At 42.6% G+C, this 25,152-nt stretch overlaps 1 protein-coding gene across 2 annotated transcripts in view; it reads right to left on the minus strand.

The window, feature by feature from the left end:
* Dtnbp1 (dystrobrevin binding protein 1) overlaps positions 1 to 25,152 on the minus strand; it is an 86,929-nt gene that overhangs the window by 1,452 nt on the left and 60,325 nt on the right. For both annotated transcript variants that reach the window (XM_057787149.1, XM_057787150.1), the window contains exon 8: positions 11,242 to 11,397. In XM_057787149.1, coding sequence (XP_057643132.1) covers positions 11,242 to 11,397 — 156 coding nt within the window. The remainder of the gene's footprint in view (positions 1 to 11,241; positions 11,398 to 25,152) is intronic.

Here is a 25,152-nt window from a genome sequence, read left to right on the forward strand (position 1 = left end):
CCCAGCTCCTGCAGTCACCAAATTACATTAAATCTGCCCTAACTCATTCATTACCTTTGATCCTTTGGAGGTGGTATTTGGATCAGGGTGCTCCTGCAGCATGCAGGGGTATGTAGGAACTGTTTCAATGGGCTAATAGTAGGAAGTCAAGAAATTCCCTTGTAGACCAGCACACCAAAATTGGGATTGGCATTTTCACGGTGGTAGAAAGAGAACAGCAGCTCACCAGCAATCGGACATAGGGCCACTGACCTGAGTGCTCAGAGCAGGATGCCTCTCAGGATTGGTGCTAAGTCACCTCCCACCAACAGCCAAGAAAGAAATCTTAGGAGTGAGGTAGCCTGGGATGGATGTCTTATGAACCTTGGGCTTCACAGACAAGGAGACCTCTACAAAGTAAGGGGCAGCACCAACAGTAAACCAGTGTCAGAGAGGACAAGATAAAGTTCATGAATGAAAATTAAACTTTTGCACAGTTGAGGATGAGAGCTGGGTAAGCAGAAAATATCCACAAATGAGGCTAGAGAAGCCCTTCAGTTCCAGACAGAAGTAAATATTCTGTGTTACTGAGGAGAAGATAGGGGTTAGAATAGCTTTACATACATAAGCTTCAGAGTTCACTGGAGTATATAATTTCTTTCTAGCGCTAAAGTGGACAATTTTGACAATGTCATTCTGAACCAGTCAAGATGTCGCCACTGTTTCACAGCTTCCTGGTGTGACACCCATGGGGACAACAATCAATGCACTGATTTCAGTTACTGGGGTAGAAAGTGGCACTCCCCTGGGGGTCAGTGGGTGTGCTTCTAGTCAGGGCTGTGACTTAAGCTTGGAAAGAATGTGTTGGACTTGCAGGATAGCCCAAGGCCACTGGTAATCACTAGAGGGGATAAACCTGGCTGCTGGCTCACACCTTCAATCCCAGCACAGGGAAGGGATGCTGAGACAAGAGCATGAGTTCCAATGCCAGCAAGAGCTATATATCAAGAACCAACCTAAATAATCCCTCTCTCCCCAAGTATGTGATTCTCCTGCCTCAGCCTCCCAAATACTGGAGTTGTATGTGTTCAGAAATTAACATAGCTATATTATTCACTATATTTTTAAAAGTAAATACTGGCAGAACAATAAAAATATCAGCTATCCTCTTGGGGGATGTTAATTCACCCAATCTTTGATGACTGACATAACCTGTCCTACTGAAGTAAAAACCTTCAACAAAGGATAAGTGGAAAAACTTATAACTAATTTATGTTAAATAAGTATTAATGACAAAAAATGTTTACAGAGTTAATTATCAAAAGTTAAATTCAGCTAAAATGGCACCCCAACAGAAAATTCTTTGGATGGATGAGTTACTTTAGAATGAAGAAAATCATGTCTTTATCTCAGAAAAAAGATGCCCTTAGTGCCTTTAATTCTAGCACTAAGAAACAGGCAGATTTCTTAGTTGGAGGTTAGCCTGGTTCCAAGGAGTTCCAGGCTATGCAGAGCTACATAGTGAGGTCTTGTCTCAGAAGAAAAGATGCATGAAGAAAGTCCAATTCTCCTGCAAAGACTCCTGAATGCTGGAAGGACAGGCATGTACCACCATGCTTGGCTACAAACGAGCGACCTGTGCAAAAGCAAAGACTATGAGCAGTGTGGCATGCTAATGTGTTTGAAAACTAAAGACGTTTTGGCACCACTTGTGTTTATGGAGACTCAAACAGAGTAGCCAATGGTCTCACACAGTGCTTAGGGTATGCTCATCCACTCAGGCTAAACAAGGAGAGTAATGTGCTCCAGCACCAAATTCCAGAAAGTTGTGAGTCTTAGAAACGGACTGTAATTCCAGTCAAACTTCAGACTGAGTTTATTGAAGAACTTGAAGCAAGAACAAACATGCTAACAAGAGTGAAGTGAGGTCTAGCTTACACCAGGGTGGTTCTGCCCTGTTGACACTAGACTTGGAAAACTGATGCTCTCCGGTGTAAGGCAGGAGTTAAACAGTGCCCTCAGCCACTGTCTATGAGATCCTGTACAACACCTTTAGCCACATTAAAGCAAACAACAACAATATGCACCCAGGCATTGCCAAATGTCCCCTGTAGTGAAACTATACTTAATGAAATGTAATCCCTACAAAATCACAGTGGAATGCCTAATCGGTAGTTATAGGTTTAAACACACACAAATAGAAGGTTGCTGAAGCCCGTCACCTTGAGAAATACTGTGTATCAGAACTATGAAGTCAATATCCAGATTCAATGAAAGGAAGACAAGGTAAGCGTGAAATAAACAACTTACAGGAAAGGCTAATGGCTACCTTCCACTGTTGAAGGTGGTGTGTCACTGGGGGTGGACACTGAGGTTTCAGAATCTCACATTTTCCAGAGTGTGTGTGTGTGTGTGTGTGAGTGTGTGTGTGTGCGCGCGCATGCAATTCTTGTTTTGGATTTTTTTTTGTCTTAATAGTTTTGTGTGACTTTTTTATTTTTAAATCCGAGGGTGGGGGAAATGTGGGAGAGAAACATGAAGTTGGGTGGTGGTATGGGTTGAATGAGCTTGGACCCCATAGGCTCATATATTTGCATGCTATGCCCTGAGCTAGTGAGCTGCTTGGAAGGATCAGGAAGTGTGGTAGTGAGGTTTCTCTGTACCTATGGATCAGGATGTGGTTCTCAGCTACTGCTTCAGGGCCTGCTGTGTGCAGCCATGCTTCCCACCATGATGACAGTGGAATCTCTGGAACTGAAGCCAGCCCAATGCTTTCCTTTACAAGAGTTGCCATTGTTATTGTGTCTCTTCATAAGAACAGAACAGGGACTAAGAAGTTGCTACCAGGTAGTATGTTGCTGTGACAGGTCTGACCATGCTCCCTGTTAGTGAAATGTGGCCTTTTGATAAGGAAAACAGATGAACAATGAACAAGAGCAAACAGCAAAGAGAAATACAAACTGCCCAATTTGAAGAGAAAAGCAGCACCAGGAATATGATGTTGGAGTGAAGTTCAGTGCTCAAAGAGATAAAAAGTAAAAGAAAAGCCAGATGCTAACTGGAGTAAAGAGAGTGGACCTCAAGGCAAGACTCCACCACGCTAAGCTTCCAGTCTGTGAAAAGGAATGTAAGGGAATGTTTAAACTGCACAGGAAACCATCAATAACTGAAAACTTATGCAAGTCAAGGAGGGGCCCAGGTTCCAGCCTTAGCAATTCAAAAAGAACGTGTCAGCTTCAGCTATGTAGTTCTGGCTTTAGAATCAGTAAGGATAAAGGAAAGGGGTTGTGCAATCTTCCTCCAATGGTAAAGAAAAGTCACTGAGGCCAGGCTTATGTCAGAGGAATCCCTGCATGAAGGCCCAATGAGGTCACACTGTAATGAAGCTGTCACAGTGAAGCCTGGGTTGCCTTGGAGACCACAAATGTTGGAGCTAGCAGGTATGGAATACCAAGGACAGCTGCTAACAGTGTAGTGACCAGCCCAAGAGAAAGAAGTGATTTCCAGTCAACAAAGCTAGAAGGGGAATTCCAAAAAGCACTTTAACATCAGACATGGGAATACAGAATTTGGATTTGCCCTGCTGATTTTGTCTTGTTTATCTACTATTTCCTGATTGTGCTCCTTTTTGGAATGGTAATGTATATTCTGTGTCATTGTATGCTGAAGTATGCAATCTACACTTCGATTTTTACAGGGGTTACAGTTTTCAGATTGCTATGGCTCTCAGAAGAGACTTTGGACTTTTAAACAGCACTGAGACCGAGAGAGAGACTGAAAGCCTAAGGGGACTTTTAAGTTGGAATGAATGAGTTTTGCATTATAGTATAATGACATGCCTATGTGTTCAGGATGACATGCCTATGTGGCCAGGGAATGAAGTGTTGTAGGAGAGAAGTGGGTGGACCTGGGAGGGAAAAAGAGTATGCTCAAAATATACTATAATAAAAAATTTTAATGAATAAATGAGCAACTGAAGAAAGTAAAACCCAAATATGTCACTTCATATTGATTAAGGACCAAGGGGGAACACACAAATTGGGGAGCTTGTCAGCTGGAATAACTATGCTGACAAGTAACTGACCAACTCTAGCAAACCTAAAGGAAGCATGTCACATGAAGAGAAGCAATTTTCAGAGTTCCTCAACTGCAACCTTGAGCTACAATGTCCATGGGAATCTGTTTATAATGTAGCCCTGTCAGAAACCCAGGACCTAGCTCTTTACTCTTAAAAATGTGCACAGAGACATGAGGATGTCTGTGAAGGTTAATCTTAATGGTCAGTTAGACTGGTGTTTCCAGAGAAGTTAGTTAAACTTTCAGTTATGGTTCTATTGCTGTGAAAAAGACACCATGACTCGAATAAAGGAAAACATTTAATTGGGGTTGGCTTATAGTTCAGAGGCTTAGTCGATTATTGTCATAGGGAGTGACACTATTAGGAGGTGTGGCCTTGTTGAAATGGGTGTGATCATGTTGAAGGATGTTTGTCACCAAGGGATAGGCTCTGAAGTCTCAAATGCTCAAGATATGCCCAGTGTGCACACAACTTCCTGCTGCTGCCTGCAGATCCATACATAGAACCCTCATCTCCTTCTCCAGTACTATGTCTGTCACCATGATCCCTGCCACGAAGATAATCGACTGAACCTCTGCAACTATAAGCGAGCCTCAATGAAATGTTTTCCTTTATAAGAGTTACTGCAGTCATGGTGTGATGGAATGCCCTGATTCTTCTGTATGCTGTGAATATGTCTTATTACCATATAATAAAGAAGCTGATTTGGCCAATAGCCAGGCTGAATAGAGCCAGGTGGGAAATCCAAACAGAAATACAGGGAGAAAAAGGGTGGAGTAGCCACCAGAGAAGCAAGATGTGAGATAACAAGCCACAAGCCTCGTGGTAAAATATAAACTAATAGAAAAGCCACAAAAAACTGGAAAATTCAGAGAGTCTGGATTATGTATATTATATTGTTATCTTTAAATTTTTTGACTGTGAATGAGCTAAGTACAGAAAGACATTTCATTGTATGGGCTGCTAAGCTAAATCAGCATGTATATTATAAAGCTATCATGACTTCCAAATTTGGATATAAGGATATGTTGCTTTGGAAAAGAAGTTCTTCTCTTGTTTCCACAGAGGATGAGAACCTATGGATTGCTTCCAGACTGGTGTGGTTTGATGGAACAAGACACTCTGAAAGGTTGCCTTGAACATCACTCAAAAAAATTACTTCACCCAATTGCTGACTGAGATAAACCTAGCACACAGGATACACCATGAAAGACCTGATTAATAGCGCCCACAAACAGCAGGAAGCAGTTTAGAGAGAAATAACTATGCCTATATTCCCAAATATTGTCTATAAATGTTTGTTTACATTTAAAGGGGATATGTTATAGAGATTAATAATTTGCTTTGGTATGGATATTGGTTTATTTGTACAAATTTAAAGTAAATTTTGTTATACTGTATATGTATATTTCTGTCCTTGATTAAGGTATTGTGTTTGTGTTGTTCATTTAAAAACATAACATATAATTAAGAAATATAGGTTAATAGATAGTCATCTATAATACTCAAGATTATAGTCATGTTAGTTAGATTTTCTAGATGTATAGAGGCATATTTCAGTTAGATTTTTCAAGTCTTTCAGAGACCTTCAGAATATGGCATTTAAAATGTTTTAATAACTTAGGACTTTTCATAACAATGAGACATGTCTGCTTCTGGCAGTACCAAGCTACTTCCTGAGGAAGATGGGCATCGAAGAGGCTCCTTAGCCATTTGGGCAAGAAAGTGTTCTTACTTGGACTACTTTACTGGACATGCAGGACCCACAGAGAAATGACTGCTAAACTTGTGTAAAGATGAGATGGTCCTTCAGGGCTCCTGCTTCATGAAAGGGTCTGCTAGACATTCTGTAGGACACAGAAGAAAATGACTGACAAACTGCCAATATAGGGAAAACTGTCTTTAAAATTTCCTGCTTTGTGGAAAAGTCTGTTTGATACTATGTCCTGTAGGCTGAAGATGGATGCCCCAATGGTAAAGAAGAATTTTGGGTGACGATCCAGGCAGCAAGATGTCTCTGTCAATTCTAGAGTTTTAGAAGCTGCTGATAATGCATTTTCTGTTTACTTAAGTAATATTACATCCTTCTGAGATCTTTGATGGAGTTGAAGAATTTATAGTTATAGTCTTCCTTAGTTATGATAAAACATAAAGTATATATAAATATTGTAACTGTAATTCTTAATATCTGTTATATGTAATTTTACTATGATAAAGTTATAACCTTCCTATTTAAACAGAAAAGGGGAGGTGATGTGGGAGTCCCCTCTGTGTGCTGTGATTGCTATTAATGAATAAAGGAACTGCTTTGGACCTATAGTAAGGTAGAACTTAGGTAGGCAGGGAAAGCTAGGCTGAATGCTGGAAGGAAGAAGGGCGGAGTCAGAGAGACGCCATGGATCAGCGGCCAGAGGTAGATGTGCTGAAACTGCTGGTAGACCTTGTGGTAATGCACAGATTAATAGAAATGGTTTAAATTAAGATGTAGGAGTTAGCCAAGAAGAAGCTAGAGCTAATAATGAATCAAGCAGTGTTTTAATTAATATAGTTTCTGTGTGGTTATTTTGGTTCTGGGCAGCCAGAACAAACAAGCAGTCCTCCTCCAACAGTAAGAGCTAGTTAATAATAAACCTAAGCTAGTAGGCCAAACAGTTAGTAAATAATATTAAGCCTTAGAGTGGTTATTTGGGAACTGGTGGGTAGGAGAGAAACCCCCAGTTACAATGGTGTCTCTTCACAGCAACAGAAACCCTATCTAAGACAGAAGTTGGTACCACATGGCTGTGACAGGCCTGACCATGGGTTTGGGACTTTGGGTTAGGGGTTAGAAAAGTAGTGGAATGCTTCAATTGCTGCTTAATGGGCCATCCTTGTAGGATCAAGGAAAACAGTGGTGCTGTGGGGAACTGGCTCAAGAAGTTTCAGAGGAGAATGTTACTATGTGGCCTAGAGACTGTTCTTGTGATATTCTGGCAAAGAATGTGACTGCCTTTTGTCCTTTACAGCAATAAAACCTTAACTAAGACAGTCATGTGGGAAGTATGGGGGCATGCAGGCAGACACAGCGCTGGAGAAGTACCTGAGAGTTCTACACCTGGATCCACAGGCAGCAGGAAGTGAAGTGCCACACTGGTTAGGCTTGAGCTTCTGAGACCTCAAAGCCTGCCTCTCGAATGATACACCACCTCCAAAAAAGCCACACCTACTCTACCAAGTGCTATTCTGTATAGACCTATGGGGGCCATTTTTATTCAAATCACTACAGTGGGTAGTCCCATCTTGTTCACTGGGGTCTTAAAATGAATGAAAAGCAGAGAAGGAAAAGCAAGACAAAACCAGTTTCCTGATATGCTTACACATAAGCAAGGCCAGGCCTGCTCCCACTTATACCCCCCACATCACCAAGCTCCTGCTGCCATGCCTCTTCCCCTCCAGAATGTCCTCTTGAACTATAAACTGAAGTCCATCCTTCCTATGTATTTCTGTAACTATGAAGAGAAAAATAACTAATGCAATCTCCATGCCAGCACTGCTGCTAATAATCAACTGGGAATAAGTACTCATATAGTAATGAGTTGGGTATATGTGTTCAATGTAATAAACTTAAGTACAGAAATAGAATTTGAATTGAGCAGATTATACTGGTTATCCGCAGGCCCTCCAAAAGCAAGCTATACAAAGTAATACCTTACTTCCAGAAAGTATGTTTTAATGTCTCTGACCCCCCTCCCCACTCCCCACCCCAGTTTCTTGAGACAGGGTTTCTCTGTGTAGCCCTGGTGGTCCTGGAACTCACTCTGTAGACCAGACTGGCCTCCAACTCACAGAGATCTGTCTACCTTTGCCTCCTGAGTGCTGGGATTAAAGGTGTACACCACCACCGCCCAACTGTTATTATCAACTTTCTTTTCTTTTTTTTTTTCTGAGACAGGGTTTCTCTGTAGCTTTGGAGCCTGTCCTGGAAATAGCTCTTGTAGACCAGGCTGGTCTTGAACACACAGAGATCCACTTGCCTCTAGCTCCTTAGTGCTGGGATTAAAGACATGCGTTACCACCACCCAGCTTATTCTGTTTTTTTATTTTAAATGGTGCTGGAGTTTGAAACTAGGGCCTCATACATGCTAGGTACTTATCACTGAGCTGGGTCCTGTCTCTACGCCTTTGTGTATTGCACACACATGCACTAAAGGTCCATCGGGCCCTAAAACACAGTGAGCTGTGGGTCTGTAGTGGTCGGTCCCATACTCTCCTTTTTTCTGTGCACCACAGGCTTCCAACCTCACTATGGCTCTTGAGGTCACAGCTGGGATTGCACTCTCTCCAGACACACTTCTGGACATAATGTTCCATGACTTTAACTAAAACTTTTGAGATGAAGAAAAGCTCAGACTGCTATTTCTGATCTTATGGAATGAGTTCACAGTGCAACACCCACTAAGGACATTTTTTTTTATGCTGACTGATGTTTTAACTTAAGTTTCACTTAACTCGACTCTTGGAGGTAAAGAACCTTCCTGAAGTAGGGTACTTGTCTCGGTAGGAAGTCTGAAGCAGCTCTCAATAGTCAAGGTACCAGACTACTTGATCAGAGGGCCCTTCCACTCTAGCTAAGGCAATTTTTTTCTTTAGCGCTTGCTTGAAAGATATACATATTGACAATATCTGCCTGGTTTTTTTAATTATGAAAAATATCCAAACATGTTCTGGCAGTTGAAGAAAATTATTCTTGAGACACTGAAAACCAAAATAATTAACCCACTGAATTCTGCTGTGCATAACAAGGACCTTTCCCTGGCCAGGTTGTAGGCTCTATGAGCCTCAGGCTGTAGCAATACCTGGTTCTAGCTGGTCTCTAGAGCATGTCAGCTAGAGAAGAGTGCCTATGCACCTACCAGCTTCTGACCACCATCCCATGAGGCTGTGTGTCCACGTCTCCCTGAGAATACAGAAGCATCTTAGGGATACTGTCAGTTCCTCTTCGTCCTTTCTGAACTTATAACAGCACACTCAGGATGTGTTGGGCCAAACTGAACAGGGCAGAAGTTAAATTTCTCAGTAATAGACGTTCTGACAATGCTGTTATAGTCCCTGTCCTCCAGCACACCAGGCAGCTTGGCAAGGGTGGGTATATCTGTATGGACTAAAAGGTTGAAGTCAGCCCCCAGATTAATTTGTTAAAATGCTACCCTCCAATAGGAGTACTCTGAGATGGGAATTCAGGTAATTAAGGTTATAGGAAGTCACAAACACTGGTACCCGAGCAAGATGACTTTACAAGATACACTAAGGACTAGAGATGTAGCTCTGAGCATTTGCCTAGTATGCTTCCAAAATCAAAAATAATTGATTTCATTAAAAATAAATAAAAAGAAGAGTGATCCCTACCTGACACTGGCCATATGAAAGAATACAGTGGCTGTCTACAGGTCAAGAAGAAAACCATCTCCTGACATGAACCATGCCGCATGTTAGGATCACAGCTGTGAAGAACGTCCAAAGTCCCTCTGTGCCCACGGTTCTCAACCTGTGGGTTCTGACCCCTTTGGGTGGTTGCACATACTTACATTACAGTTCATAGCTAGCACATCACAGCCATGAAGCAGCAATGAAATAATTTTATGGATGGGGTCACCACAGCATGAGAAACTAGATTAAAGGGCCACAGCATTAGGAAGGCTAAGAACCGCTGTTCTCCATTATGGCAAATACCTGGCACAAGGCTTCCACTTCTGTCCCACAGCTGCCACTGTACAGACAGCTCCAGCACTGAGTTAGCACACAGTGTTCTGAGGAAAAAGTCCTTACCTTCTAGATCAGTGTGTTAAATGGGCAGGAAACAGGCTCTGGAGAAAACGGTACACCTCAATCCCATGCTATCTACCAGGAGTGTAGAAAGATATCTTGGTGATCCTTTCTCACCCTGTGGCAGCAGCTTCTCTGCATCACTGCCCTTAATCTCTGAGAGCCTCTCTGGGTGTGGACACCCAATGGAATGAGAAAGAACAAAGAAGTTGTGACAGGTAAGTGAGGAAGAGCAGGAATGGGAAAGCGAGAAAAGCAGGAAAGGAGAGCAGAGATGAAGGAGGTGACGGCACACCCAGGACAGCGAAGCTCCAACTTGCCTATCTATTGCTGGGCAGACTGCACAGCACCTCCAGAGGAAAACACGAGCTGCCCTGTCCAGCCCAACTGTGCCTCCACAGGGAGACAGTTCCTCAAGAGAGACAAGAAGGAGCCCATCCAGTGTCGTCACTTCACCCAAGGTGTTAACTTATGAATCTGGACACGATCCCTCACCATGACTCCACTAGGGAAGTTACTACAGTGCAGGTGGCCTCCGCCTCCAAGCACTCTACAGCTGCGGGCGGAGAAGGAAGTCAGGCCTGTGACAGCTGTGTCTGTATTAAATATGTGCTGAGATTGTTTTCTACGCAGTGTTCTCTAAACAGTACAGGCCAACTATGAACACGGCACTTACACTGGAGACAATCTAAGTAACATGAGGATGCTTTCTAGTGTTTAGGGACTCCACAGGTTACATGCAGTGTGCCATTTTATATAAGGGATCTGTGCATCTAGGGATTTTGTTCTCCACAGAGGGGTCCTGGAACCAAATCCTGAAGAATGACCCTGTACTGGTATGTTCTGACAGCATCCATCTCTAAAATACCTCATCTACTTTTTCAACCTGAGGAGCCTCAGGCATGTGAAGCACTCACTCTACCACTGACTCCATCTCTAGCCCCTCAAAGAGTTCCTAACACTGGGGAGAAAGTCCTCTGCTGACACTTCAGAAGTCAGCTACAAAGATGTTGAGTCCGATACTAGGGACATAAATAATAGACTCAGTAGACTGGAAAGGGCCACACTATAATCATAGGTAATTTCTTTCTGTTTTTTTTTTTTTTTCCCCTAGCTTAGTCAAGCACTTGCCTAGCATGTATGAGCCCTGGGTAGACCTGAACACCATAAAATTAAAGTATTTTTCAAAATTCTGTATGAGCATAATTTTGTAATTGAAGTTATTTTTTAATTTTTCAACTAGAACCTAGAACTAAAGGAAGAGGCAAAATAATGACTCCTCAGGCATGTCCATGATATTTACTTTGATTTGGGGGTTCTAATGACCAAAGACTATACCCCAGACCCCACCCTGCAGGCAGCCTGGAACTGCCCCAGCTCACCTCGCCTGTCTGCGATCTGCAGGTAGCCTGTGGTCAAGTACTGTTCCATGTCCTGCTGGAAGGCTTCCTCAAAGAACTTCTGCCGCTCCTTCAGCTTCAGTTGCTGAGTGTGCTCCATCTCCAGGACCTTCTGAGTGTGCTCGGCATCTAGTTCAGCTGAGGAAGCAGAGGGTGGGGTGAGATCTCCAGAAGGACTACGCGAGAAGCGCCAGACTCTGCCACAGAAGGAAGGCAGTACCACCGGCCCCATTTGCTGTGCTGCTGCCCATTACTAGGCAATTGCTCCCATGTGCCCTTTCTGCTGCAGGGTCTCCACGATACTGCCTGCTCCTGTAGAGCAGGGAGCTGCTGATCAGTCAGTACTAACTCCTCAGATGACTAACGTAATGAGAAGCCTGTGTTCCATCCTGAGATTTCTACTAAATTGTTTGCCTTTTCTTCCCTAATAATTATTTATGTGTCTGTATGCAACCCTGGGAGTTAGATGTATAGACAGTTTTAAGCCAACGGAGGTGAGTGTTAGAACTGAAATCCCATTCTCTGCAGGAACAGCAAGTGCTCTTAAAACACAAGCCATCTCTCCAGCCTGTGCTTCATCTTTTTTTTCTTCCCCGAGACAGGGTTTTTCTGTGTAGCTTTGGAGCCTGACTTAGAACTGGCTCTGTAGACTAGGCTGCCCTTGAACTCACAGAGATCCTCCTGCCTCCCCGGCTGGGATTAAAGGCAGGTGCCACCACAGCCTGGCTGTCTGAGCTCAGTCTTTGGAGGCTGATTTATAAATATGAAAACACAAGTAAAAATTTGAGTTCCTGGACAACTGTATCCATATTTCATTCTTTTTAATATCTTCTCAGCCAGCTCAGTGCCTGAAACATAGGAAACCCTCAACAAATACAGTAAGAACACAAATAGTGTCATTCAGTCTGAAAAAAAAAAAAAAAGAGGAAATTTGGACATGTGCTCTGGCATGATGGACCATGAGAACATTAAATGAATAAGCAAGTCCCAAGAAGACAAATTACTGTGTGATGACACTAAATTACCTGGAGAGACCAGGTCACAGACAGGGTAGAATGAAGGCTGATGGGGAGGAGTGCTTAAGGGCACAGCGTTTCAAATTTTAAAACAATAAGGCTATGAAGGAAGGAGAGGCAGCCCAATGGATAAAGGGCTTATGGAAGCACGAGGACCTGAGGCTGGATTCCCAACACCTACGTAATAAGCTGTGCACAGTGGTACATTCCTCTAACTCCAGCACAGCTAAGGGTGGAGAAGGGCAGGACCCAGGACGCAGTGACAGCCAGCCTAGCTTTGATTCTTTAAGTCAAACTTCAGGTTCAGTGAGACTGCCTCAGGAGAGGAAGAAGTTTTAGAAGTGGATCATAGTTGGTACAATTTTTAAATGTACTCTACACAGTAAGAAAATTGGGGGAAGGTCAGGCGGTGGTGGCGCACGCCTTTAATCCCAGCACTCGGGAGGCAGAGGCAGGCAGATCTCTGTGAGTTCGAGGCCAGCCTGGTCTAGAAGAGCTAGTTCCAGGATAGGAACTAAAAGCTACAGAGAAACCTTGTCTCGAAAATCCCAAAAAAAAGAAAAGAAAAAAGAAAATTGGGGGAAGAAACATGTAGCCAGACTTGAGAAATGGCTTAGCAGTTAAAAGAATATCCACCTCTTCCGGAGGACCAGAGTTTCATTTCCAGCACATCATAGCTTTCTGTAACTCTTGTTACAGGATCTGGTACCTCTGGCCTCTGTGGGCACTGGAACTCAGATGCACAGAGACAACAAATACATAATTAAAATAATAAATATTCTTTAAGAACCATATAGCCATTAGGTGCTATACAAAGTGTCTACTTTTGGCTTTGTGATTTATTAGTCATGTAACCTGGCTAGTAAGTTAGTATCCTATCTGAAAATGGATACAGAACTATTACCCCTATACTGACAAGTCTATGCAACAACCTTAAACACTCCCAGTGCCCATGCAAGGACAGTAAGTGGTGTTATGTCTCACAGCAGACAAGCCATCTAAGGACCCCGTCTCCTGCATGAATCTGGCTGTCTGGGGAAGCTGGACACCACATACTAATTGTTTTCCTAAAGGCAGATGTTTGAGACCACTGGCTGTGTGACATTGCTTAGCTGAGTTAGAGGAAAATACTGTTGTGGGGTGAGCTGGAGACCCCTAACAAGGTCTTGTTCCATCTGGGATATTGTGATGTAATTAAATGGTTTTAAACAGAACAAACAACATAGCACAATGGCTCTGAGGCCTGCCCTTGTCCCCAGTACTGCCCCAATTCCTGTCACCATAACTCCTCAACATAGCACCAGCCTCCAGAAATGACAGACCTTAAAACCTGTAATGGAGTTTATTTTTGATATCACACAAAATATATAAAGTCTAGGTAGTTAGAATACTCTGGGCTTTCGTGTACTCTAATCACACATGCCAGGAGTACAAATAAATGTTAGCTATGACAAAAGAGACAGGAAAGTCACCTCCAGCTGCACACAGCTGGATGTTGCATGTGTCCTTACACTCAGTACTACTTGTTCATGTGTTTTTTCTATTTCCAGTCACCCTCCTGCCATGCCTGTGTTCACAGAAAGATGGGCTCATTACAGATGCAGGTGTTATCTTCCCAAGCTGGATCCTAGCCCATTAGCAAATACTGCTGGGTTTCTGTCACACTCCTCTGGGTGACTCTGCTGTCACAGCAACTGTGCAGAGGGGTTTGTGCAATTCAGTTATCTGCCTACAGTCCATACCCTCTGTATCCTGGGCAAGCCACATGCAAGCACAGCCCTGGAGGTCGTGCACATGTGAGGAGCAGCAGTGGATGACAGGTGTCCACAGTAGGGATGCCCATCCTCTGGGTAGAACACTTCCAAGTCCTTACTGTCCCTGGCTGTCCTTCAACACTGTCTCATCCACTGCCCTGTATACTCCCTGGCTTCCCTCCAGCCTTTCACCCACTCTACCTGGGTGAAATCCTTTGGTTTTCACAGAACTCCAGGTAGAAATCTAATGCATTTAACCTCTCCAAGCTGCCACTTTATCCTCTCCACAAGAGACGTATAAGCACCCATTTCTTAAGATTTCTGTTTGGGTTCAGGGGTGGCATATTAACCACCAGCAATGCTGCACCGGCCAGTAAATGACAACATGATGTCAATAACAGACTCTCAGAAAGGGAAGGCAGTCAGGTATGGTGGAAGCACTTGAAAGGCAGAGGTAGATGGATAGGAATTCCCAGGCTACATGAAATATTCCTTTCTTCCCTCCTTTCCTCTCTTCTCCTGTATCCCTACCCCAGACGCAGACAGACACTACCAAGAACCAAATCAAGCACAGCACTAAAATCACTTTCTCAGCCCTACACAGACTTCAGAATTCATCACTTTTCAGTGCCCGCAATACATCTGCAAAGAGTTGTGTCCTCAGGAAAAGCCTGCAGGAAGAAGACACCTATCTGTTTGCTTCAACAGTCAATGTAGCTGTTAAATGCCTGACAACCGCCAAGTGCATTAGTGTAATTCGACCCTAAAACACATTAGCAAACTTCAGACACTTCAGAGCACAGGTAAACTGGTTTAAAAGAAGCAATTCCAAAACAAGCCATTCAGAATCAAAGAGCAATTTAGAAACTTTTATAGCTATAGTTTAAAAGATAGGTACAGGCTTGGGGGTATTGCTTCATAGGAGAGCAGCTGTCTAGCATGTGTTATACATGGAATCAAACCGTAGCACTTCAAAAAAAAAAAAAATACCATAGTAACAAGTGCTGACAACTAGAACTGCACCACATTGCTAGCAAGAACGTAAAATGTCAGTGTCATTCTGGAAAAGTTTAGTGGCTTCTCTAAAAAAAAAAAAAAATAGGCAAGCAAAATTTACCACACATCTCGGCACCTTCTAGGACTCTAGCTAAGGTGAATGAGGACACGTCTATATAAAGCCTGTCTGAAGGACAGGAATGTTTAAACAGTATTATTCACAATAGCCCTTAAATGGATCCGATCCAAAGGTCTGTCAGTTTGGGAAAAGACCAACAAGCTGTTGTGTAGTCATTCACAAAAGGGAATGAAGTACCAGTACCTATCATAATGCAAATCTAACTCAACCCATATATAAAGGAAAGAAACCAAAGACTGACAGATCCAGAAAAGTACATACTTTTCTTCAAGATATAGAAACTCGGAGAGGGCTGACCACTTGAGCCTTACAACATGACTACATATAATACATGTCATTTATAGAAAATATCCAGGAAAGTCTACACACAGGAAGCTGACTATGTTTGTCTCAAGTTGGGAACAAAAAGTCATCTTTTGGGGATATTGTTGTAAACTAGGCTGTGCCAAAAACAGCAACTTTTAAAATGTATTAGAAATATTCAAGTATACACTTAGAAAGGCACTGTAATGATTGTTCTGTCTCTTTAAGAGACAAGTCACGCCCACTTCCTTCCACCCATTGAGGCAGGCAGGTTTTCCTTCCTGCTTGCAGCCTGAGTTCTCTCTTTTCCGGCTCCCTCTTGGAGAGGCAGCTTTGGTCTCTCCTCTCTCTCTGCCTCTCTGTTCTTCTCCCCTTCTCCCTTCCCTTCCATAAATACTAAATAAATATCCAGCCTCACTCTGCGTGGTGCGCCTCCATCTGTCTCTTGCCTGCTGCTGCTGGGGAGCAGCCACCTTCGGAGACCTGCCTTGTGGTCTCGTGTGCCGTCCCTTCCTGGGACTGGCTGCTCTCAGGACCGCTGCCCCTTGCCTGCTACCACATGGCCCGCTGCCTGCCACCACTTGGGGACCTGCAGTGTTTCTGCTGCCTGCCGCCATCAGGGATCCTGCAACAATTTTTATTAATCCATTATAGGTACCCTTATAATCTATATGCTATACTCTGTGAAACTGCTAGAGCCCCACAACCTCACAGGACTCTGCAGCTGCCCAGAGCAGCTGTGGGGAAGTACCAGCATATTGAGTACTCGGAGGAGAGAAGCAAAGCACTCTGCTTCCTTTCTACAAGGCAACAATGTAGCACAAAGAGCCCTGAAAGGCTATGAAGTCAAGACCACAATGCTTGGCCATATCAGGTTAACAACTATGTACAACATGGCAAATGTTTTCTGGCAGGGTACATCACTCTTAAGACCCATCTTTGAAGCAGGGCACAGACCTTCACTCCAGAGATGTCTTCTCTATATCCAGAAGAGGACATCCTTCTTCAAGACACAGACCTGGAGGACGCTGACCACTCGAATCTCACTGAGCTTTCCCAGCTCATTGCTAGGAAGTTGCACCTACTTTGTTCAACAACACTCTGCCCAACTGTCTATATACCATCAAATGTAATAGAAAACAGCTTTTTCCTGTTTCAGAGCCTGTCCATGCCAGAAGCTGTGTATATCATGCAAAACTTGCATTGAACAGTTCTTGGCTATGAGCCTTGTAATAAATAAGAGAAAGATACCGTCTATGAAGCCCTCTGAGGTCAGCTGTTGTCAGTTTCTCCCGCCTCAACACATACCAGGTTTTCAGGCTTTTTTTTCTAGCTGTTTCAGGCTATCAAGGGTAGCATGTCCCCAGACCCTCTAAACATGTTCCTAAGCCCTCAAGTCATCACTACCCTTCTTACCTTGCTTTCCAGTCTCAATCACATCCCTATGATAGAAATGTCCTTTGACTAGTCCCAGAAAGATGTCTCACCTCCCTCTCTTGTCAGCTGAACATCAGTCTTTGGAGGGCCCCAAGCACTCGCATGCTGGTGGTCTTGCCTTCTCTCCTGCTAACCTGTTTTTAGTTTATTTTGTAGATTCAAATTATTCAAAGATCCTTGCATCCCTAAACTACCATTTTTATGTTTGTGGCCATATATTGTGGTAATATGACCTACTCTGGCCTAGAAATTAATAAATCCACTTATGATTTACCATCATTTGCCTCCTGAAATAAAACTTAACTGATAGAGAGATAGGAAAGGAACTTTTTATATGCTTAATCTGGCCACAGGCACACTTATAAAGATGACCTTCATAGTTTTAGATACTTATTTGGGTTCCAATCACTCTTCTGAGAAAGAAAAGGTTCTATTCAACAATATATTGTACTATATGAAAAATGCTCCCAGGGACTGGTTCCTGTTTTCACTTGATATATTATTTTACTAAAGAATATTAACTGAAATATCTCTTCCTTTTAAATCATGTCATGCAATGCTAACATTACAAAAGTTCTTTGGATTTTCCTCCCTACCTAAAAAACAAATGCTGCAGAAATGCAGGTTTGTGTCGATATTACAAAGGTTCAGGGACTAATTATATTAACAGACAGATTATTCCTCTGGTTAAGGTTATTTCTCTCTACTTGCAAATATCATACAGTACCTCAGAAGGAAAAAGCCTAATATTAAGTCATTCTGTTTTATATCCTATTAACCCAAACACAGAAAGACTCAATAAAGAAAACTGCATTAATAGAAATAAACTAAATGAAAAGTATAAATGAAGAAAATTAACTCAGCACAGATGAAGCAGCGGAGGCTCGTAAAGGTAGACGATGCACCTCAGGTAAAGTCTGGAGCATCTATGTCCTGTTATTTTGTCACCTGACCCAAGACTCATGCCCTACTTCTGTACCTCCCCTCTTCCTTTCCTGGAAAGAGTACCCAGAACTTCCCTTCCAAAGCAGGAACACCGGCATGGAGTCTCATTACCTAAAAAAAAAAATGTCCATCACAGAGGAAGAAGGTCAAAGTCAGAGCTGAGAAATCACTGACCCAAGTTACTATCTGTCCTTGGGTGTATTCATTTCCTCCAAATAGTTCATCATCCCTTTGAAATTGCTGACACCCTTGGCTTCCTAAAAGCCTTGGTTCTTTCTCCACAGGAAGAGAAGAGTGGTGTTTAAATCTCTACCATCTGGCTCTTCTTTGACATCACATTAAATCATCAATGACTGTCACAGTGTCGTCAGTACACCAGAATCAGCCTAGTCCTACTTCAAAGATAAGCAAAAGGGCCGGGTGATGGTGGTGCATGCCTTTAATCCCAGCACTCGGGAGGCAGAGGCAGGCGGATCTCTGTGAGTTCGAGGCCAGCCTGGTCTACAAGAGCTAGTTCCAGGACAGGCTCCAAAACCACAGAGAAACCCTGTCTCGAAAAACCAAAAAAATAAAAAATAAAAATAAATAAAAATAAAAAAAAGCAAAAGGACAGAAGTCAGTTGCTGCAAACACATAGCTGTAAGCAATGAGGTGTGCTGCAGCAAGTTTATTAGGAACAAAACACTCAGCTCTAACTGCTTGTTTCTGTTGTTCCCTGTCTCATTTTAAAAATACAATGCAGAAACTAAATTTTAAAAAATCCATAAGTCACTAACCTGTTTGCCTTGAATCTGTTATCATAGCAGTTAACTCATTTTTAGGGAGTGAGGGAGCTGCTGGACAATCAGACCCAGGGCTTGTGCATGCTAGGTGCATGGTGCACACTGCGCTGTATCTGCAGCTCCACTCTTATATACAGCACTTAATACAAGGTCCTTTCTATGTACCACTCAGGTGATCTCTTTAGCAATTCAAGAGCAGAAAACAATGTTCCAGGAGGTTTGGAAACTTAGCTTTCCTAGCCTGGCCCCAGATGCTTGCTCACTGGTTTTACCGCCTGGTATACACATATACACATGGGCTCTCTCAATGTATAGATCATGATTAAATGACATATAGCCCTAAATAAGAATGACATTGTTGTTTCCACCTATACTATTTTATGAGTATATTCTGTGTCATCAACATTCAAATTAGGAATATATATATATATATTAATATAAATTAACTTGCTGAGGTAGTAATATGTCTTTTCCATTTTTATCACCATACAGTAATATTTGATATCTGGTACAACAAGAGAAAACTAAAGCAAAGGTTACTTAAACTTCTTTATAAGAGTGTGATTTACCAAAAATTGATAACATTCCTGGAGTCAGTAACCAGTAATTAGCTTCTACATGATACAATCAAGAGCCACTTAGAACATTCTTAAAAATAAGAGTTTTTTCTTATAAGCATTTTCTTCTGCTGTATCCAGTGAATATAAATTCTTAGCACTATTTAAAAAGTCGCTGGTCCTATTGTTAAAGGCCTTTGTCAGAAAGACAATGAATCCATGTGGTTAGTAACTTCAAAAACACAGAGATACACATCCACATCTTTCCAGGCAGTGGTGGTACACACCTTTCAACCCAGCACTCACACATCTCACCAGGGTGGTGGTGCATACCTTTAAACCCAGTATTGCAAAGGCAATAGGATCTCTGTGAGTTCAAGGCCAGTCTGGTCTACACAGCAAGTTCCAGGACTGGCTCTGTAGCTACTGAGAAACCCTATCTTGAAACAAACAAACAAACAACAACAAAACATTGTCCACACCTCTGCAGTCAAGCAAACACATTTAAAAGGATTCTCAGTACCACCACAACTAAAAAGCAACAAGCACTGGGCTGGAGAGCTGGCTCAGAGGCTTAGGGGATATATAGCTCTTGCAAAAGAGCTTCGTTCCCAGCACCATATGGGAGGATCACAACCACCTGTGACACCAGCTCCATGGATCCAACGCTCTCTCTGGCCTCAGAGGAACTGCACTCAGTCTCATTTACCCTGTGCCTCACCACATAATATAAAAACAAAAATAGAAAGAGCTAAAGAGATAGTTCAGCGGTAACTGAGTGCTCTTTCAGAGAGCACAGACTTTGTTACCAGTATCCACATGGTTGCTCAAAACCATCTGTAACTCCAGTTCCAAGAAATCCAATACTCTCTTCTGACCTCCATGGGTTTCTGAAAGCATGTGGTAAGTATACACATAAACTAAATATTCAAAGAAAAAATAAATCTTTTTTTTTTAAGCAAGAAGAAGAAAATGGAGAGAGTGCATGAATGAACAATTTACTTCTTCCTTCTCTAACCATACGAGCGAGGGACCAGAGTTTTGCAAACACCAGTGGCACTTCCTCAGTCACTTGCTACAAGATTCATTTCAGGGCATGAGGGTGAAGCAGAGAACTCTAAAGAGAAGATTTGTTCAGTCACATGGGGTACCTGCAATAGGAGCTGAGAAAGTCACCCCCTCCAGCATGAGGCTCTCAACTGTTGAGCACTGACACAAAGGTGAGAACTTAGAGTACCTCCCTGAAAACACCTCCTGAAGGAAAACAAGTCCTTCTTTACCATTTCACCAAACAGAGAGGATAACTTATAGGAAAGGATTCTAGCCCTTGATGCAGCACCCAGAGCCCAGGGTAAACTTTGTCTTAGGCCACGGCCCATGGGTATTCATTCCTCTATAAGCCATTTTTTCCTCCTCTAAAACTGCTCAAGCCCTCTGTTCTTTCTAAATCTGTGGGGTTTCAAATACTAACTCCTCCTGTGCACATAACAGAGGTGCACGACTTTCCTCCCATTAGTCTGCTTACTGCCAGTATCCCCAGACTCAGCTATGGAAACATCAGGGCAGAGAGGCAAAAAAAAAAACCAAGCTTCCCTTTGCCTCCACACTGCCAAAGTTCTGACATCTATAAGCAAAGATTCGGACCATATCATCCATCTAATTCTGAATGCTACATATATATTTATTTCAGCCCACTGTAACAATACTGTTTTCCTTTGAAGTTACCAAAAGTGGCTCTAGTCACGATCTCCAAAGTGCATAGAAATAATCCTCCTCCAGCAGTCACAGCACTGCCCCTCAAGCTGTTCCATCAAGGCTTAGAGCTGTGGGAGAGGAGGCTGGGGGAGAAAATGTCCAACCATTTCAAGAACAAGTTTCTTTAGAGTTATTTAGACATGAAAAAGAATTCTACTTAGGTAGCAGCACACCATGTAATATTTCTATCAAAATAGAGTGTCCCGGGAGTCCTAATTTTATTTAATACAAACTTAAAATAAGAGTGAGGTGGTTCTGATGGCAGACTAATGCTTTCCACATGTGGTTACAAGTACTCATTTTTTGTTTTTGTTTTTTGCATATAGAAATATAGACACAACTATCTGCTTTGGGCTATTGCCAAAGCACATAAGGTTGCTGTGCTGTTAGACTGTCTTACTCAGGGATCTGTACAAACCACAACAGCCAAGTAAAGGCAGCTCTTCCTGTGACTTTTATGAAAACCTCTTCCTTTGGCCTAATCCAGTGTTAAATCTAAAAGAAAGAAGGAGGACCAGGTATATTGGTGCACACCTTTAATCCCAGCACTTGGGAGGCAGAGGCAAGTGAATCTCTGTGAATTTAAGGGCAGCGTGGTCTACAGACTGAGTTCCAAGACAGTCAGGGCTTTATCAAGAGACCCTGTCTCTCTCTCCCCAAAAGGATCCTGTAACATAAATTTGCTTAACACTGGTCTGAGAAAACAAAATATTTGTTCTTTACAATGCAAAACTATGAAGGTAATTAGTGGTGCTTAATCAAAGCCAAATATCTGAAAAAAAGAATAAATAAGAAGTGGAAAAAGATGGTGCACGCCTTTAATCCCAGCACTTGAGAGGCAGAGGCAGACAGATCTCCGTGAATTTGAGGCCAGCCTGGTCTACAAAGTAAGTTCCAGGACTACCAGGGGTACACAGAGAAACCCTGTCTTGACAAAAAAAAAAAAAAAAAAAAAAAAGAGGAGGAGGAGGAACCTTTCCATTTATAACAGGTATTTTGGCACTGTACCTCCCAAATGCACAAACAGAACCAGCAAAACAGCAACAAAAATATCCTGCTACGTGCTGGAAAGATGGTTCAATGGATAAAGCTCTTGCCCACACAGGTCTGATGAGCAGACCATAGAACTCATTTAAAGCCAGGCAGCTGTGGCACCACTTCTAATTCTAGCACTCTGTGGACAGAGACAGGTCCTTGGAGCAGGCTAGCTAGCTGGGTCAGTGAGCTCCAGATTCTGCAGGAAACTGTGTCTCAGTACATAAAAATGAATGGGAGGAGTGCTGTGAGATAATGTTACTATATGCTGTAAAAATTTGTCACTCATATTGGATCAATAAAATGTCAACTGGTCAGTAGCCAGGAGGGAAGTATAGACAGGGCAACTAGACTAGGAGAATTCTGAGAAGAGGAAAGGCAGAGATGTAGTTACCAGCCATAAGCAGAGGAAGCAAGATGAGAATGCCTTTCTCAGAAAAGGTACCAAGTCACATGGCTAAACACAGACAAGAATTATGGGTTAATTTAAGTTGTAAGAGCTAGTTAATAATAAGCCTGAGCTAACAGGCCAAACAGTTTATAATTAAGTCTCTGTGTATTTCTTTGGGACTGAACAGCTGCAGGACAGGGCAGGAGAGAAACTTCCATCTACAGTGGAAGAAGACACTTGATGCCAATTTCAAAATTTCGTATCTACTTGCACGTGTGCATGTGCCTTGTGTGCACTCACACATACATACACACTTAGTATGCCAACACAAATAGGACAATTTCATAAGGCCTTAATCCCTAAATGAAGATCTACAGGCAAGCAATGGCTCCTGAAAGAAGGTGAGTCATTCTTCTCCTGGCATGAGTACCCATGCATTACACAAACTCAAGCAGTTAGCCCCACACCCATGCACATAAGAGCAACAGGGTTCAGTAGGTTATGTGTGTGTACATATATGCATATATATATACATGCATTCATAACAATAGAAGAAAAGATCATTAATCTGAGAGGGAATGAGGGGCATGGAGAAGTTGGGAGAGGGAGAAGGAGGGGCAGAAATGATGCAAACACAGTAATCATATCTGAAGTTTAAATTTTAAAGAAGATGTCTGCTCAGAAAGGCAAAAGAAGGTACTATCAAAGTTGTCTGATCTGGTGGTCACAACAGCTATTTGTCATATTCTCTCCCTCTGAACTTAGGTTTTGTGGTAGTTTGAATGTAACTGACTCCCCCACAATCTCATATGGAGTGGTACTATTAGAAGGTGTGGCTTTGTGGAGAGGGTATGGCCTGGTTGGAGGAAGTGTGTCACTGTGGGGGAACGCTTTGAGGTTTCCTATGTACAGGATACCTCCCCATGTCTCAGTCAACTTCCTGTAAGATGCAGAACTCTCAGCTACTCCTCCAGCACCATGATGATAATGGACTGAACCTCTGAACTGTAAATCACCCAATGTTTTCCTTTATAAAAGTTGCCATGGTCAAGATGTCTCTTCACAGCAACCGAAATCCAAAGATTGAGGTCAATGACAAAAATACCTTTGACAAACAAAACAAAACAAAACAAAACCGTATCTGGTTCATGATGACCTGGCTAATCAATCACACACATTGTAAGTTTCAGTGTGGTCTCACGCTCTTCTGTAAAGTCTCAGCAACTGTATACCCTCCTCTACTGTGGGAAGAGCACTGTGTGCAGTGAAATCAAGATGCCAATGAAGTCAAAGGGAGGGCAGGAGGAAAATCATCCTGGGCTCCAGCATAAGCCAGAGCTCAGGTGATTCACTCAGCTGCTCAAATGTAGGCACCATGGAACAAGAAACAAATGCACTCATGAAATGTTGTCAATCACAGAATGAGAGAACTACAAGGGATTACTGTAGAGATATTCTGTATCAATATGCAGCAAGTCATTTCATGCTATAGCATACACTGCAGCTGTCAGATCATCATCAAAGTTATTGCTGACGTCAAGCCTGCCAAGTGTTAAGATGAAGAGCTAGGAGTGGTGGCACACACCTGTAACCCCACCCTGAGGAAGGGTTGCAGAGAGCAAGATGCCCCATAAGTTTGTGAACAACCTTCAGAAGTACTCAAGGGTGGATTCTACATAGGGGCAGGATGTTGGGTTATAGGATGTGAAGGGTTCTCCTTAGGTACTACCAGGGTGCTGGAAACTTGTGAGCTGGAAACAGCTCTACACTGCTGCCTGCAGCATCCTGGGGAATCCATGGCTGTGCACCAGAAAAAGAATTCCAGGAAGGCCAGTATAAAGCAGAGTTGAGAGTTGTCTTATTAGGACAAGACTTCAACATAGATCTAACTATAGAAAGTAAGGCAGGTTAGAAAGAGAGGAACTCGGGGAAAAGATAAAAATTGTCCACATACAGGTACAGGCTTCTCAAGAGCGCATCACACATACTGACTTTACAGAACGCATATATATGATACTGGTGAGTTCTGAGCCTGTACCTTTAAAGGGTTGCTAAAGCAGCAGGATGGCTCCTAAAGTGCAATGGATAACAATGCCATTAATAGGAAAAGCCCTAGACCACAGAGAAGACTTCACTGTATACAGACTCTGAGAATCTTGCTTGTGAAAATATCCAGATACCTGAGAAGAATAGGCCATGGGAATTAAACATGGTACATAGTCTTTTGGTTTTCTTCTTAAAGATAATGTTTCATATGGCCCAGATTGGCCTTGAATTAAATAGTCAAAGATTACTTTAAACTTTTGATCCTCCTGCCTCTACCTCCCAAACACTGAGCTCACAGGGGTATACCATCACAGTGTTTTATACGTGCTGATGACTGAATCTAGGACTCTGTGCATACTAGCCTACATTGTACTACTGGACTACATCCTTTAGCACCCTGCCAACTGAGCTACATCCCCATAGCCCTATGCCAACTGACCTATATCCCCAAAGTACCCTGCTAACTGCTATCTATCTATCTATCTATCTATCTATCTATCTATCTATCTATCTATCTATCTATCTATCTATCTATCCATCCATCCATCCATCCATCCATCCATCCATCCATCCATCCACCCACCCACCCACCTATCTGTGGAATCATTGCCAGGCATGGTGGCTCAATTCCAGAACTCTGGAGGAAGAGGCAGGTGGAGCTGAGCTTAAGGGCAACCTGGTCTATACAGCAAGCTCTAGGAAAATCAGGGGTACATGTAAGACTCTGCCTCTCAAAA

This window comes from Chionomys nivalis, chromosome 13 (assembly GCF_950005125.1).
Source record: "Chionomys nivalis chromosome 13, mChiNiv1.1, whole genome shotgun sequence".
In the NCBI taxonomy this organism is placed as follows: domain Eukaryota; kingdom Metazoa; phylum Chordata; class Mammalia; order Rodentia; family Cricetidae; genus Chionomys; species Chionomys nivalis.